Source organism: Vigna umbellata, chromosome 8 (genome assembly GCF_029865625.1).
Source record: "Vigna umbellata cultivar VRB3 chromosome 8, Vumbellata_1.0, whole genome shotgun sequence".
Classification (NCBI taxonomy): Eukaryota; Viridiplantae; Streptophyta; class Magnoliopsida; order Fabales; family Fabaceae; genus Vigna; species Vigna umbellata.
The window spans coordinates 44,356,255-44,374,271 of NC_142172.1; the positions used below are offsets into that span (position 1 = coordinate 44,356,255).

At 32.4% G+C, this 18,017-nt stretch overlaps 1 protein-coding gene and 1 pseudogene across 2 annotated transcripts; both read left to right on the forward strand.

The window, feature by feature from the left end:
- Window positions 1-58: 58 nt before the first annotated feature.
- LOC124847999 (polyadenylation and cleavage factor homolog 4-like) lies at window positions 59-7,592 on the forward strand. Of its 2 annotated transcripts, none has more exons than XM_088096647.1 (7): window positions 59-758; window positions 1,523-1,624; window positions 1,708-1,962; window positions 3,070-3,795; window positions 5,587-6,453; window positions 6,541-7,089; window positions 7,399-7,592. In XM_088096647.1, exons 1-7 carry the CDS (start codon window positions 360-362, stop codon window positions 7,441-7,443), a joined length of 2,943 nt encoding a protein of 980 aa, XP_087952773.1. In that variant the 5' UTR covers window positions 59-359; the 3' UTR covers window positions 7,444-7,592. The 2 variants fall into 2 exon arrangements, with proteins under 2 accessions (XP_087952773.1, XP_047181560.1); XM_047325604.2 differs by having other exon boundaries at window positions 59-710.
- A 4,342-nt stretch (window positions 7,593-11,934) lies between these two features.
- On the forward strand, window positions 11,935-14,196 carry LOC124847998 (polyadenylation and cleavage factor homolog 4-like; annotated as a pseudogene).
- Window positions 14,197-18,017: the final 3,821 nt, after the last annotated feature.

The following is an 18,017-nucleotide window of genomic DNA, read 5'->3' on the forward strand; positions in this document are numbered from 1 at the left end:
AAAAATCTGAGTTTATTCCAGAGAAGAAAATAATAATAAAATGAAAGCGATATTCTATTGGGTGGCAGGAATGATAGGAGTGCAATTTTTGGGCTTCAGAGTTCAGTTCCATACTCCACACCTACATAACCAGAAAAAGGGTTTCAAGTCATAACTTTCCAATAGCAGATTCCGCACCGTCCGATTACAACTCCCTTTCCAATTCATTTCTGTCTTCAATTTCAATTCCCCTTTCTCTGGCGCCGCTTACAACACCGTTATCTTCAAACGGTTGAAACGGCGACGCATCCTCTCAAACCCTAACCCTAGCCCCTCCCTCCTCCTCTATCCGGGAATCCCAACCCAATTCTTGTTTCTTTATGTTCTCCCAAAATCTGATTCTCCCTCCCGAAAACCCTAGACAAGCGGCCTCGTTCGCCTCAAAACCCATGAGCAATGAGATCGCAATCGCTGCGCAGAAACCTCCTCCGTCGATTCTCGTTGGCCGCTTCAAGGCACTCCTCAAGCAGCGTGATGACGAACTCAGACTCGTCGCAGGCGTCCCCGTTCCGCCCCCGACAACAGATGAAATTGTCCAGATTTACGACCTCCTTTTGTCGGAACTCACCTGTAATTTGAAGCCTATCATCACCGATCTCACAATCATCGCCGAACAGCAGAGGGAGCACGCCAAAGGCATCGCTGATGCAATTTGCGCTCGGATTCTCGAGGTCCGTCTCCGTTGCCGCCGAAACTTCTTCTTCTGCCCCTCCAAATTTGTAAAATGTCATGGAATCGTTTTAATTGTTTGGGTCAAAATTATCCCTCTCTTGTTGTTTCATTTTTTTAATGTCACTATTGGGGTTCCCATTCTCTTTTTTTTCTTATATTTCAGTTATGCATTTTTTATGTTCTTTTTTGCATTTTTTCTAAAAAAAATGATGATCACTCATAGACGAAGATAACGATTGGGTTGTATTCAAATTCAATTCAGAAGTCATCGTTGTTTTCGACCTTACCTTAAGCGTACTGGAAAACATAATTAGTTGGTACTGGTATTTTAAAGAATAGGAAATAGAACAATCTGAACAAACATGGGGAATTCCTCACGCATTGTGAAGATTGAGTGCAACGTCCTTGAGGTATTCTTCGATTTCAGTAAATTCTAAGGGCTTACGAATTGAAATTTTAAATATGAAAACTACTTACTCTGTAAAGAATCAGGATTGCCATTAAAGGGAGGTTGCTATTTCAGTTTTGCTGGAATGAAGTGATTTCTGCTTAAAAGAGAGAAAGTTGATGAATGAACGGGTATTTGAGTACGCAGGAAAACGTTTCTGTAATTTTTTTTAAAAGTATAGATCAAATTGAGATATTTTTATTCAAATAATACAATATCTAAAGAGAATAAAAATTTTGTTAATGATCAAGTTCATAGAATATTAGATTTTCTACTTACTAGAATTAGATTCTCGTTGAATTATATATCTGGCTGTGCAACTATTCACATGAGAATTCAATTTTTTGGAGATATTCTTTTCAGGTGGCGGCAGATCAAAAGCTCCCCTCACTCTATTTGTTGGACAGTATTGTGAAGAATTTTGGGCAGGAATACATTAAATACTTCTCTTTACGTCTGCCAGAAGTATGTCAATTAGAATTGCATTATTGTTTTAATTTATAAAACTTTATTCTCGCTATTGAAACTTCTGTTTCTTTTGCCTCCAGGTCTTTTGTGAGGCATACAGGCAGGTTCAGCCTAGTTTGCATCCTGCTATGCGGCATCTTTTTGGGACATGGTCAAAAGTTTTTCCCCCTTCTGTCCTACGCAAGATTGAAGCTGAATTGCAATTTTCCGCAGCAGTTAATACCCAATCATCCACCCTGAATGCTGTAAGGGCTTCTGAATCTCCGCGGCCTAGTCATGGCATACATGTTAATCCAAAATACCTGCGCCACTTGGATCACTCAACCGCCGATAGTGTAAGCTATTTTTGTGACAACTCTGTCTTCCATACAAACTGTACAGGGACAACACCGAGGCTTTATTGGTGGATACCCTAAGAGTGTATATTTAACTACTAGGATTTGGAATTGTTAATTCTTTAAACATAACTGTATCCAGATGTAATTTTTGTTGCAAATATCTTATTGTATCTCCCATTTTTGTAGGATATCTCCGTATCTATCATCCTTTTCTTGCATGTTGGTCTGTTCTTTTGGGATAAATCGTGTTCTCCAAACTTGTGGATGACTGTAATTCTGTTATATTTAGCAATAATTGATAGAGGCATTGTTGTTGGTAGGACCATGAATCATTTGGGAAATAGTTTTATTTTTAACATTTCCTGTTTGCTTACCCTTTGCCTCCTCTTGTCATTATGAATTATGATTAGTGGCTTGTATGTTGACCATCTAAAATCAATTTTACAGTCAGAAATGTTCTAATTGAAAATCCATGGTTAAGATTCATTTGTGTACTCCTCTGAATAATATTGAATGTTTCAAAATCAAACTATCTAAATCAATTTTACTAACCATTAAAACAAATGAACACTAAGTCCTAGCACTGCAATATTCTATAATTTATGTATTTCAAAATTGTGATTTACTGAATTTCTATCTCTAATTATCATGTGTTATACTACTTTCCTTTATCTAAATTAATAATACTGGCGTCCTTGGAGCCAAAGGAGAAAAACCTGGGTGACAATTAAGTACTTGTGCTGTTTGCTCTTTCCAGCAGTTTGCATGTTATGAATGACAGCAAATTTTTGTTTACTCAATAGTTTTGCTCGCAACATGTCAGACATACATATTTTATCTATTTTTCTGAGATTTCTTTCTTTTACATATGGGAATTTTGTCACCATAGTCAGTGTTATTACTTTTTCCTTTCCCTCTCTAGTCATGTAATTTTCTCTTCTCACAAGTCTGGTGGAGAAGGAGTTAAGTATTGTATCCATTTATTGTAGAAGTAGGGATTGGTTCTGAATATTTACCATTGAATAGACAAATTATTTGACAACTTTTTCTTGCAAGCAGATATAATGAGTGGCATGTGACACAGTATTTATCTTATTCTCACAGGTTGGTGCTGAAAAGTTGGATTCATCAGGAAATGCCAATAATACAAACTTTGGCATTCTAGGCAGTAAGACACACCAAATTTTATCAGGCAGTGGCAGGCTGGGAATATCCTCTTCCCCTTCAAGAAGTGGACTTGATAGGCCTTTGTCTGCATCCATGGATGAGTATGCAGCTGACAGTTCTGCTAACAGATTAATTGAGAGAGACTCTTCTCATCCTGCTGTTGATTATGGAGTAGGCAAGGCAATAGGTAGAGATATGGAGTTGAGTGAATGGCAACGAAAGCAGTATGCTGGTGATGGTCGTAATAGGTTTCCAACTTCTATCACATACAGCCTTAGTAATGGACATCAGCGTCAAAGTCCCAGAGCTTTAATCGATGCATATGGCAGTGACAAAAGTCAAGAAAATTCAAGTACTAAGCGTTTGCTAGTAGAACGGGTTGATAGAAATGGTATAGACAACAAGGTATTGCCTACATCATGGCAGAATACCGAAGAGGAGGAGTTTGATTGGGAAGATATGAGTCCAACCTTAACTGATCATAGTAGAAATAACAGTATATTGCCTTCAACTATTGGATTCACCAGGGAAAGGCCTGTTGTTGCAGCTAATGCCGCTTTGCCAGAGCATGATTCCAGAAAGGGGGTTTGGTCTAGTGGATCTCAGCTTCCTCCCGTGGATGATTCTTCTGCTGTAGCAGAAGATGCATTTGCTTCTTTGGGTGTAAGTTTCCTCACTTCTATATTTTATCAATTCTGCTATATGTTGTTTGAGTATGGTTTATGATATTACGTTTCCCCATTAAAATATAGACCTCTAAGCAACTGCTTTGTGATTAATGATATTTTAGTGGGGATGAGGATCTGTGTACGTTTGTTTGGGTAGGCTCTATAAAATGCCTTAAATTTACTCACCTTTGTCTGGCAACCTCTAATTTTGTTTTTGGGTATTCACTAAGCCACATTTTTAAGAGTTAAACCCTGCCTTTTATAATTTAGCCATTAGTCTTGATGTTTTCCTTTTAGTGATTTAAATTTGGTTGTCATCTTTCCATTATTTACATGAATTTTATTCTGTTATAGATTTAATATAAAACCACTTGTGTGTTACCGAATAGCTAAAATTTGAAAGTAGTTAGTCCATGATTTAAATTTAGAGCCTCTATTACGTGGTAGCGAAGAGTTTATGGCTTAATGGTGTGCGTGTTGTCAAAGAGCATTGTATCAACCTACTAATCTTCTGCCCACCTACTATTTTTCTTAATGATAGTAATGAGTGGTTGAAAGTGGAATGGGTTGGAGATGATAAAAGTGCTGAACATAAATTCGTGCTTGATGATAATTCCTTGGCATTGGGAAGTGTTTCCATTTGCCAATGTGCAACTAGAGTTGGTTATCTTTTAAGATACACCAGACGAGGGACAAGATAGGAGAAGTTAGTTGCAACATCATCTAGTTCTCGGCCTTCAAGCTCTAAGGGAAAATAAAAGGGAGTTATACTAAAGAATGTGGTGACGAAGAACTAAATAGGAAGAGATACACAAGTAGCACGGTGGAAACAAAAATAGGAAAAGGGATTCTAGATCTTGTAAATGAAGATGATGATTCTATTCAAAAGCTTGTATTTTAATTTGAAATAGTTATTGTAACCCTTAGAGGCTTAAACTTGTTTGATTCTTTTATTTATTGTTTTCGACGTGTGTGTTTAGTTCTTAAACTAACATGTGTTAGGTATAATCTATTATTTGGCATATCTTGAAACCTTAAAATGGTGGTCATCTTGCTACTATTAAATGGCCATTCCGCATCACTATTGGCATTGACTACTGGCTTCCACACATATTTATAATTTTATAATAAAAGCTAGAAAGTAGTTTAATGTAGGTTGTTGCTGTATTTTCCTTGCTTCAAGCCAAAACAGATTTTGCACGAGGGTGTAATATAAAACCTTTTATGTGTTTTCCCTGTTTGCTCATGAAAACTATTGTATATATAAATTGAAAGGAAATAAATAAGACTTACCAATAGCTTGCTGATGGAGTTGAAGATTTATTTATAATCTCAATTTCATGATGCTAGGAAGATTTCTCATAATTTAACTCTTCACAGCATATCTTTTACCAATGGAAAGGAGTCTTTCGATTCCTCCATTTGATAGCATTCACAACGCATATACAAACCCTTATTGGGTTTCACTTGCAATTTCAAGCATGGTTTCTGTCTATGTATCTAATGTGAAACCTAGACCATTAGTTTTGTTTGCATCTCTTAAAGTAAGTCCTTATGTATATCGTAATGTTACTCAACCTCCTACCTTAAATGCAATAGGTATTTTTCAAAGACATGTTAGGACTCAGTTTGAAGCTATACACATGAGAATTGTCTGTAATATAAAACCATGTGTTTTCACCCAACTGTGTAAACTTTAGTAGGATTTAGTATAATTTGAACGGAAGTGGGACTTGCCAATACTTGCTCTGATACAATTGAAAATATATCTATTCTCTCTTTGCAGTTTCGACGACCACCACTGGGACAGGTACCTGGATTCCAAAATCATGTCAATCATAGTCTGGGTTCTTCTCATCATCTGTCCAACTCGTCACAACATTTCTTTGGTAATAGGGGCCGGGCAAGAACTCTTACATTTCCTCCTATTGATAACATTCACAATCCCGATACAAATCCATATCGGGTTCGACCTGCAGTGTCAAGGATGGTTTCTGGCCGTGTCTCTAATGTGGAACCTAGACCATCAGTTTTGCCTGCAACTCTGCCTGCTGTAAATTTGAATGTCACTCGACCACCTGCATTAAATCCAATAACTCCATTACAAAAACATGTTAGGAGTCAGTTTGAAGCTTTACAGACTAGTAACCCTGTTGTGAATCATGTAAATAAATCTTCGTTTATGCCAGAGCAGTCATTTGACAGTGTTGAGAACAAGGATGCAAGTATTTTGAAGATAAATCAGTTGCCTAATCAGCTTCCTGGACTAATTTCGTCCAACCAGCAAAATCACAGGCAAGCACCACAACTGCAGTTTTTCCCACCATCTCAGGATTCGTCAAACTCACAATTTAGTCATGGGAGTTCTTTGCAGGGACATGGTGCTTCTATAAGTACTGCCATGTCGAATCCGTTACCTATTATGCAATTCCATTTGCCACTCCAAAATGTTGCAAATAACCCTTTACATTTACAGGGTGGAGCCCGGCCACCTTTACCTCCAGGTCGCCCTCTTGCTCCACCACAAATGATACCTCATCCAAATGCCAGTCCATTTATGTCAAGCCAACAGCCAACTGTTGGATATACTAATTTAATTAGTTCTCTAATGTCTCAAGGTGTGATCTCATTGGCCAACCAGCTGCCTACTCAGGTATTTAGTGTTAATATTTTCATTACTTTCGTTTTGTTTTTTCATTTTTTTGCTTGATTGTATGAGATTATTTATTATTTGTTTTAGGATTCTGTTGGAACTGAGTTCAATCCAGATATTCTGAAGCTTCGTTATGAGTCTGCTGTCAATGCCTTGTATGGTGATCTCCCAAGACAATGCACAACTTGTGGACTCCGATTCAGATGCCAAGAGGAACACAGTAGTCATATGGATTGGCATGTGACAAAGAATCGGATGTCTAAAAGCCGGAAGCAGAAACCCTCTCGGAAGTGGTTTGTGAGTGACAGGATGTGGCTTAGTGGTGCAGAGGCATTGGGAACTGAGTCAGTTCCAGGTTTTTTGCCTACGGAAACCATAGAAGAAAAGATAGACGATGAAGAGTTGGCTGTTCCAGCAGAAGAGGATCAGAATACTTGTGCATTATGTGGAGAGCCTTTCGATGAGTTTTACAGTGATGAAATGGAGGAATGGATGTATAGGGGAGCTGTATACCTCCATGCTCCCACGGGGACAACATCAGGCATGGACAGGTCACAGTTAGGCCCCATAATTCATGCTAAGTGCAGATCAGAATCTAATATGGCACCATCTGAAGATCTTGGGCCGGATGAAAAGGTATTTGTTTTTCCATATCAATTGTATGTTCTGCATCTGCCTCTGTTGTTATTTTTGTCAGGAGATTATGTCAGGAGTTCTACAATGAGTAGTGTAAAATAAACTATTTCGTATATACTTTAAGTCAGTTTTTTCTATTTAAGGGATTTGTGTTTTGTATATGATTTTTTCCTTGTGTTATTTTGAACCTGTTTCTTTGTTTGAATTAAATATTCCTCGTCTGCTTGTTTGGATGTAATTTGCATGTTTGCATATGCTTCAAGGAATCTTCAGTATTAACTTTCTTTTTATTATTTTCGGTTTACGCAGGGTGGTGATGAAGAGGGTACCCAAAGGAAGCGAAGGCGTAGTTGACTAAACTTGACCTTAATTTTTTGCTTTTTGTAATTTATGATTTTCCGTTAGTGTATGTTAGAGTAGAGTTGAATGTTGCAATACCGTGGCCATTCTGCCAAAGTCATGTACATGTATAGTTGGATTAGTAAGTTGCATATTTTGTTGCAGCCAAAGGTTTACATATTAACTTGGAGTATTTCATCCCCAAATCAAAAACTAATGTTAGTAGTACATTGTTATTTTTGGGAAGACAGCGTATGCGGCGACATGGTATTAGTTTCGTTATAATGACTTGATACAATTTGTCCGGTAACTGAGATAGCGTACCAACTATGTCCACCAACTGTTTGTATTTTTTCAAACTAGTGCATAAATGAGACAAGTCTTCGAGGTATTCTTCCCGACTGTTATGCTACCAACAAGGTATACCCTTTCTTTCCTTTTGGTTTCTTCCTGTCAGGGAACAAAACTTCATATGATTCTGTCAAATTCTTAATGTAATTTCGTCAATGTATCCATATAATTTCATCAACGATATTATAATTTTCATAATGTCACGTCTTAGATGACACGACATTAATCCATGAGATCCCTTGCAAGGTTCAATAAAGAACGGAGACGTCAAAGATTTTAGTCATCAAGTATTACCGTTGGCAAAATATAAACCATAGTTTTTTAATATGCAATAAAACTTATTAATTAAAATTTTCATAATGTCATGTCATAAAAATAAGATGACATTAATGAGTCTCCTTGTAAGGTGCAACTGAAAATGGAGACATCAACGACTCTAGTTGCCACGGATTACCTAGTTAACGAAATTTAACTGATCTTAATATTAACTTTTACTCAATTTTTATGGTTTCTTATATTAGGGTGATATTGATAAAACTTTACTCAATTTTTAAAAATATTAGTATCTAATTAATGTTATTAGTATGACAGATAAAAAAAAATTGAAATTCAAAATCCACTAAAATACTTAGGATGTTTTAGAAAAAAAAATTGAAAAACATTACAAATAAAAGGTGTTACTGCTTGAAGCCTTAAAAATTCCTCCTAACCAAACACCATATAAACAGAAACAGAAGGCTAGTTGTGTCCATTAAAAACTATACACATCCAATTTTACCATTACTTCGGCTTCCCTAAACCCAGTTAATTTATTTCAATTAATATGCGCTTTTCATATATTTTTTTATTGAATTACACGTTCAATATTTGAAACATTTCTTCTTTGAAGCAATATTTGAAACTTTTCAATTCTTCATTTTTTCTTCGGAACCAATTTCATTTTATACCCAACTTTTTAATTTATGTAAATTCATCGTAATTTTCTAAATCAAATAATACAATTTATATTTAAGCTGTCAGAATATAATTATTAGAACTACCAGTGACAATACTGGCATGAAAAAATAAAATAAAATATTAGTTTATTTAAATTTAAAAAATAAAAAAATTACGAAAAAGAGAGGTAGTTATACGATTAACATCACAGTATAAATCAGGGATGGTGTGAATATGTCAATATCACAATACATTTTTTCAATATAACTTCTTTAACAAGAATAAAAATAACATTGACTTTTTAAGACCAAATGTAACATTTAAAACAGTATAATAATAAATAAATAAATAAAGGAATTAGAATTATTTTTTATAAAAATGATAATTAATTTCACAATCTTGACTGTTTTACATGTAAGGTCGAACAACTCCACAAAACATACATTTACACTTCTACTTCTTAGTTGTAGGAGTTCCAAGTCTTTCTTCGTCAACTTTCCAAATCAATCTGTATTTGACAAAAGTATTTTGATGTTTAATTCAGTAATTAATCTGACTGGAGTCAGAGCAAAGTCTTAAATTTACAATAAATGTTATCACCTACCTTTTACCTTTGACATCTATTTATAGTTTTTGGGATGAATATAAGATTAGTGAAACCTTAATCATGGTTTAATCTCGACCCATTACACATTAATTAATACTTACCATTAATCTTAGTTTGTAATGTCTCTCAAGAAGTATTTGGCTATCAAGACCGTCCGTTCGGCCTCTACTCATACATGGTTGGCCGTTTTTCTTTTATGGTGAGATTGTTGGACCATACGATACACATACTAAATAATTTAGTTTGTTAAAGATTAAATCAATATTTTAAAAATCATTCTCAAATTTGTAATTATAAAATATTAAAATTCAATAATTAAAAAAATTTAATAGGTTAGCACTTAAAACAATATAAGTAATAAATACAGGAATTAAAAATATTTTTTTAAAAATGATAATTGATTTCACAATCCTAACTAAATAATTTAGTTTATTAAAGATTAAATCAATATTTTTATAAGATCATTCTCAAATATGTGATTATAAAATATTAAAATTCAATAATTAAAAAATTTAAGAGGTTAGACAGTTAAAAAATTATAAATAATAAATAAAGGAATTATTTTTTATAAATATGATAATTTATTTCACAATCCTAACTAAATAATTTAGTTTATTAAAGATTAAATCAATATTTTTATAAGATCATTCTCAAATATGTGATTATAAAATATTAAAATTCAATAATTTAAAAATTTAAGAGGTTAGACAGTTAAAAAATTATAAATAATAAATAAAGGAATTATTTTTTTATAAATATGATAATTTATTTCACAATGCTAACTAAATTATTTACTTTGTTAAAGATTTAAGCAATATCTTTAACATCGTTCTCAAATTTGTAATTATAGTTTAAAATATTTAAGAGGTTAGACATCTATCTATGATTTAAAAACTAATATCTCGTCCAAGCCAATAACATTTACATTACCAGAAATAGTCGTGGGATTATTTCGCTACATTACGGAAAGTGTGTTAAAGTTTTATTTAAGAAAATAATACTTTTGACACCTCTATAAAAATATACCTACCTTATATCTCAATATTACAATATAATAATATAGCTTAAAATTTTAAATCAAAAGATAAAATAAATATAAAAATATTATTATTTTAGGTTATCAACTGAATATATTTTATTTAGTAGACATAAAATATCACCATCTTTTTTAATGAGAGTTTTAAAGTGCAACAAATGTAAGTGTATCAATATTATTTCCTATCGTCTAATCTTATATTTTTAATTTTGAGGAAGAATATAATTGATTTTTTAAAACATGAATAGATGAAATTGAACTTTCTCAAATGAATAAAGAGATTAAAAAATAATCTAAATTTATTTTTTAAAACATAATTAATTCCGAAATCTCAACAAATCCAATTTATTTGTTAAAGATTAATCATTCTCTTTAACGTTGTTCTCATATTTCATATCCTAAAAGATAAAAAGTCATAAATTTTCAAATTTAAAAGATTTGGTGTGGTTAAAGAAATATATGATAGAAAAAGATAAAGCAGAATAGATAAATTTACTTTGGATTGAAAATCTAATATTCCCACCAATTTGGCACATACAAGTTAAACAGAAACAGTGAATAAAATTCAGAAACACTTTTGCTGTGGAAGTTGGAGCTCTCAACTGTGGATTGTGTAAGCTTCTGTATAATATCTCTCTTTTCAATACAAGTTCTTTCACTACTGGAATTCTTTATTGTTTACATGAAAAACCAGAAGTAATTTTTGTTATGAATATGAATGTCTTTTTTTTTTCTCAATGGTGGGATCTTTTTATCGGATCTTTTCATTGTTTGCATGAAAACCAGAAGTAATTTTTGTTATGAATATGAATGTCTTCTTTTTTCTCTCTATGGTGGGATCTTTTTATCAAATCTTTTTATCGTCAGTGTCTTTGTGAATGATGTTTTTATCAATAATTTAGGAGAGTCGAAAGTTAAAGTAGTTAAAAAAAAAATTCACTTTAGATGATTGATCTAATAATGTCACGGACTTAGGATCGAGAAGGAAGAAGGAATATTTAAACTATTTCTTAAATCTTTAAGCAATGTGGAACTATTGGAGAAGAAGGTAGGAAAACGTTATTTTAACCAAAGACTTAGTTTCTTTTTATGTTTAGAAATGGTGTATGAGGCATCAATGAGTTTTGATTTGTCAAAATGGGACTATGAGAGAAAAACTTATTCCTTTTTAATCCTTCTCTGCCTTGTCCTTTCATTCTTTTTAGAGTCTGGTTTAACAAAGAGTATTGAAGAAAACAATTTTGGAAGACAGATATTTTCATATTGTATATTATATTTAGATGATGCAAAATTTTTAGTAGATATAAGTGAAAGACAACTCTCATTTAGAACAGACTTTCTGACGGAAAATATATGGTTAAACAAAAGAAAAGCAGTTTATGGTAAGTTTTCTCTATTCATATTTTATGTCTGGGATGAAGTCCGTTAAATCTGGGAAGGGATTGTTGGGAATATTTAGCACTCAATAGAAAATATTCGACACTTAATTGGGAACCCTTTCTTGCTAAAAGATAACAACGTGGAATAGTGACAGTATTTGTTTTTATCCTCGCAGGTTGTTGGTATGTGAAATTCATCAGGAAGTGCTAGCAATACAAACTTTGGCTCACAAACTTTTATCAGACAGTAGCAGGTTTGGAGTTTCCTCTTCCCCTTCAGTTAGATCTTTGTACATTAATGAAAGAATATAACAGTTGACATTGTGGTGGCAGGTTAATTGACTATAGAGTGGAAATGAGTGAAAGGCAACAAATACAGTATTCTGAGTGTAATCAATTTTCAACTTCTATCACCTACAGCCCTAGTAATGGATATCAGCCTGAAATATTAAAAGCTTTAATTGATGCATATGGCAAAGAAGAAAGCCGAGAATGTCCAAGCAGTAAACCACTACTAGTTGAACAGATGCATGGAAACTGTATAGAGAATAAAGTGTGGTCAAAATCATGGCAGAATACAGAAGAGGAGGAGTTTGACTGGAAAGATTTGAAGTCAACCATTGTAGACCATAGCAGGAATAAAAGTACATTACCTTCAACCGGTTTTTTTTCCAGGGAAATACCTGTTGTTGCAGCTAGTGCAACTTTGTCAGAGCAAAATGCCAGCAAGGGTTGGTCTACTGGATCTCAGCTTCCTCTACTTCATGATTCCTCTGCTATGGCGGTATGTTTCCTCACTTTTTTTTGTTTCTGCTATGCATTTTTATAGTATATAGGATTTATGATGTTGCGAAATAGCTTATGTGAAAGCTAAAATATATACCTCTGAAAATAACTGCAATTTGATTTATTCAGATGAAGCATAGCCTGGTCTCCTCTCAATCTCATGATGCTATGAAGATTCCTCATCATCGCTATAACTCGTCTCAACGTATCTTTAGTAGAATGGGTCAATCAAGGACTCTTACGAACACTCCAATTAATCACATTCCCAAAAGTTATGAAAACCCAAATGGGGTTCGACATGCAGTGCCGATAATGGCTTCTGGCATTCCCTCTAATGTGAAACCTCCACCATCACTTGTGCTTGCAGCTTCTGAAACAAGGCCTTCTGTAAATCAGAATGTCACTCGATCTCCTACTATGAAGCATGCTGTAAATAACTCTATGATTGTACCAGCACAGTCAGGTGGCGCCTTTGAGAAGAAGGATGCATATACTACACATATGCATCAGTTTCCTGAGAAACTTCCTGGCCAAGTTTCTTCCAACCAGAAAAATCACTGGAAAGCACCACAGCCCAAGTTTTTTCCATCTCAGGATCCATCAACCAAACAGTTTGGTCATGGGATGGATTTTTTGAAGAGATCTGGTGCATCCACAAGTACAACCATGTCGAATACGTTACCTACTGTGCTATTCCCTTCACCACTTCCAAGTATTGCAAACTACCCTTTTCATCCAGGTCACCCTCCTGCTTCATCTCAAATGATGATACCTCATTCGAATGTTGGTCCGTTTATGTCAAGCAAACAGCCACCAGATACTGATCAAATTTTTCATGCTGACATCTCATCGGATAAACTACTGCCACCACAGGTATGTCAAATAGAGTGCATCGCAGTCGCTTTTCCAAATACTAATATATTTATCTATCATAATTTCGTTTCGTTTTTCTTGCCTTTGTTTATTTGATTGTGCCATCCAAGATTTCAATACTAATTATTTGTTTTTCAGAATTCCATCGGAACCGAGTTTAAAGCAGACATTCTGAAGGTTCGGCATGAGTCTGTAATTAATGGCTTGTATGGTGATCTCCCTAGACAATGCAGAAGTTGTGGGCTGAGATTCAGAAGCCAAGAGGAACACAGAAGTCACATGGATTGGCATGTGACCAAGAATCGGAAGCAGAGAATCTGTCGTGAATGGTTTGTGAGGGAGAGGATGTGGCTTAGTGGTGCAGAGGCAGTGGGAACGAAGTCAGTAGCAGCTTTTTTTCCGACAGAAAGAAAAGAAGAAACCAAAGATGAACAAGAGTTGGCGGTGGTAGCAGAAGAGGAGCAGAAAAGATGTGCATTGTGTGAAGAGGCTTTTGAGGAGTTTTACAGTGATGAAATGGAGGAGTGGATGTATAGAGGAGCTGCGTACCTGTATCAACCCACAGGAAAATTAGCAACAAGCATGGAGAGGTCACAGTTAGGTCCCATAATTCATGCTAAATGCAGATCAGATCTTAAAATGCCTCTCTCCAAACATCTTCCAGAGGTATATTTTAGAATGCTACTAGTAACATATTCTCTTTTCAGTACACTTGATGAATATGCATGTTCATTCCTTTGTTTATTTATATGCAGGATGATTACCAAGAGGGTACCCCAAGTAAACGAATGCGGATTTGACTCATTAATATATTCGGAAAAGATCTTGGGTTAAATAATCATCTCTATAAGGTATTCATATAATTGTACTTTTTTGTAATAATACCTAAATTTACAAATAACTTTTGGACCATTCAAATAAGAGGTAAAAGCTCCGTTGTCTTGTAGAAATGTTTATCTTAATAAAGTATGGCAAGGATTCATTTTGATGATAGAGAAGATTTTCCAACTATGATATAATTCTTTTTTTGACATTCTTTGAAGTTCATAAAACTTTTGGAATGCTTTTTTGGTTCATTTTATTATTATTCAACATTAAAAACAATTCCAGTATTAAGTCAAATATTATGAATTTCGTCACTAGAACTTTACTTATCATTATCTTCATTATATTCCTTTAATACGTTTTTCATGAAGATTCCGTACACTGTAATCTCTTTTTATTTAAACTGGGTTTTCAAATGCTAATATATGATTTCATTCTTAGATTAAGGGTTTGTTCACTTAACTGAAATAATTTAAAGAAAAATATAAGCGAATGACTTTAAGTGAATTTGGATGAAGTTGTGTTGTTTCTTTTAAAAGATTTGAAGATGAAATAAATGGATTTGGAGATGAAAATTGTAAAAATGTGTGAATGATTTAACTAATGTAATAAATAAAAAAAGTTTTAATGGAAAATATAATATTATTATTTTACTCCTATAGTTAAAAGTAATATATTATTACTATTAATTATTATTATTAATAATATTTATTATTTATTATTAATTAACTGAGAGAAGGATCAGAACACTGAAAATGTATCACCATAATACTTTCATATCTCCTTCCTTAAGGCATGATACACCAATGGATGGATTATGTTAATCCATCTTTGCAAACCTGTTCTTTCCAATAAAAGTGATCATAATAAATCTTTGCAAATTAAAATAAGTGTTGGAAGTCTCACGTTAACTAGATAAAATCATATTATAATATACAAGTGAAGTGCAAATCTGTACAAACCTTATTGCCAGTTTCGTGAGGATTAGTTAAGCTTTAAATCCACTTTCTAATTATAAGAGTAAATCATCACATGAAAAGATATTACATTTTTATTTCTAACACAAATAAAAAAAATATTTTTCTTTCTTGAAAACCATTAAATACAAATTGTTACCCTCTTTTAGACAAATTCTCAACACATAAAACATTGAAGATAAGGATACATTTATTTTTAGAAATATATTTAAACTTAGAGATAAGTTTTGAATGAAATAGAGCATTTGTGATTATATTTGTTATATAATTTTAAAATAGAAATAGTTATATAAATCTTTATGGAGAAGTAAATGAATATGATTAAGATGATTAGAGTAATTATAATTGAACTGATAACAGCTGTAAACCTGATTTTTATGAACAACAAAGAGATCATTTATGATGTATTCAGAATAAGCAAACAAACTTAGCAAGATGAAAAATCCTTACATAATTTGAAATTTCAAGAGAAAGACTTTAAGTTTAATCTTATAATATCTCTGTAAGGGAAGATTTATATTTATTTATATATCATATATTTAATTTTTTTTAATTAATTTAAAATTTTGATAAATTTCTTTTGTAAGGGGTATTATTTCATGAAACTAAATATAAATGATTAATATGATAATGAATGATATGATAAATTAACTGAAAAAATAAGTTTGGTATTGCTCTGATCATTTTATGAAATTAATGTGAAATGTACAACTATAGATTCTTATTTGGCTCATTAAAACTAACTTTATTTCTTTTCTTCTATGAGCATTGAGACACATGCAAACCTGTCCTTCATTAACAGGGTTATTGAAGAATGCCCAAGCTTTAGCATGTTTTTGGTATTACTCTCATATCTATTAAAAATATACAGTGGACCTGTTCCTCTGTATGGTGAATTTAATTTCATATACAGTGGACATGTTCCTATCTTTGGACTGCAGGCATCATATGTAATAATTGTGCAAACATTTGATTGAGTCGAAATACGAAGAAGAAGAAGCTGCTAGGTAGCTTTGTTTGCTACAAACTATTTCCATCATTAATCATAACAGCGAGCGGCAGGTACATAAGAAGTGTTATACTGGTTTTCTCTTAATTAATTAACACTATACTTAATTCTTTATCAACAAATCAAGTTTTATTATGTAAACTATTATTGTAAAAACAACCCAAGTAACTTTTAGACTCCAATCTCTCTTGACTAAAACCATATGTTAAGTAACTACATCTTGCTAAAATTGAATATCATTTGAATTGTGATTGTTCACTTTAAACTAAAATCCGGCGTTATATAGAATGTACTTATTATTTATATTTTCGATCTGTGGGATTGAAATTATAAGACTTTTTTAAGTTTTGTATTTGTTCGGTCCTCATTTTTTATTTTGCTCTTGGTCGAAAATTATTTGCAAAAGGCATTTTGGTGTGGGAAAGATTTGTCAATCTCAACAATAAATGTGTAATTAACGTGACTAAGTTATTTCATTATCTTCAACATGTATTTAAAGATCTTAAAATGCTTTTTCAATTAGCACCTATCTAATTACGATGTAATGATTATGTTTTTACTTAAGTTAATCATTATCAATCTTAATTATTGTTTAAGACTGATTTCTAGATGCATGTTGTTCGACCAATCAATCTATTAAATATTTTTAATTGATTGGCCCATGGAGTACATTTACTAATATAAATATTAAATATTTTTTAAAATGTTTTTTCAATTAACATCAATCTAATTATGATCACGTTTTTACTTAAGTTAATCATCATCAATTTTAATTGTTTAAGACTGATTTCTCGATGCATGTTGTTTGACCAATCAATCTATTAAATATTTTTAACTGATTGGGCCATGGAGTACATTTACTAATATAAATATTAAATCTTTTTAAATATTAGATAAATTTGCTTTCTGTATATAAAAGATATTTTTGAGAAATGTGAAACAAAAAGTTTAATTTACTATATCTACATGCGGTTCGCAAGATAATTGGTTTCCAAAAAGATAAGTACTTTCAAAATCTTCTCATCTGTAACAATAGATCTGTTTCCTTAACAGTGTATCTTTTGTTTTAAATGATATACTTTCACATTACAATCAACTATATTATCCCACACTATTTACTTAAATATCACTTTTTAAACTATTTTTCCTCTCTGTTTCTCAATGCTATCAACCATCTCATCCTTAATCTTCTTTGCTTGTTTGCAGCGTAAGAATTTAAATAAAAATATTATACAAATACTCTGTCGGAGTTATAAGCCATTGGAGTTCTGCATGATAATTAAAAAAAAGTCCTAAATAGTCTTAATTTGAAAAAAATGAAAAGAAAACAAGTTCATTCAATTGTATTCTTATTGTTGTCTTACTTGGTCGATTTATATATTTTGTTACATTGGAATGAAAGAGGTACCATTGAAATTTTGTAATATAAGAAAACATCACCCAATTTGTTAAATTGCGTGGGATCTATATGAAAAGAAGATTGTGAGTAAAATTCACAACAAATACAATATAGATACCTCCAATAATATTTTTTGCTAAATATAGATATTTTAAGTATTCACTATTTATATTAATAAAGTGTTAAAAGTATTACGATGTTATGAGTAAATCTCTCTAATCCATTCTTAGTGATTTAGTTGATTTTTCAAAAATCAAGTGAGTAAAATAGAGTGATTGGTATGAAAAATACTAACAGCTAAATAATTATATTAAATTTTATTTTATAAATTTCTATTTTATTTAAAATTATAGAATTAAAATTATTTTTTAAAGAGATTAATTTATTTAAATTTATACTTTACGGTATAAC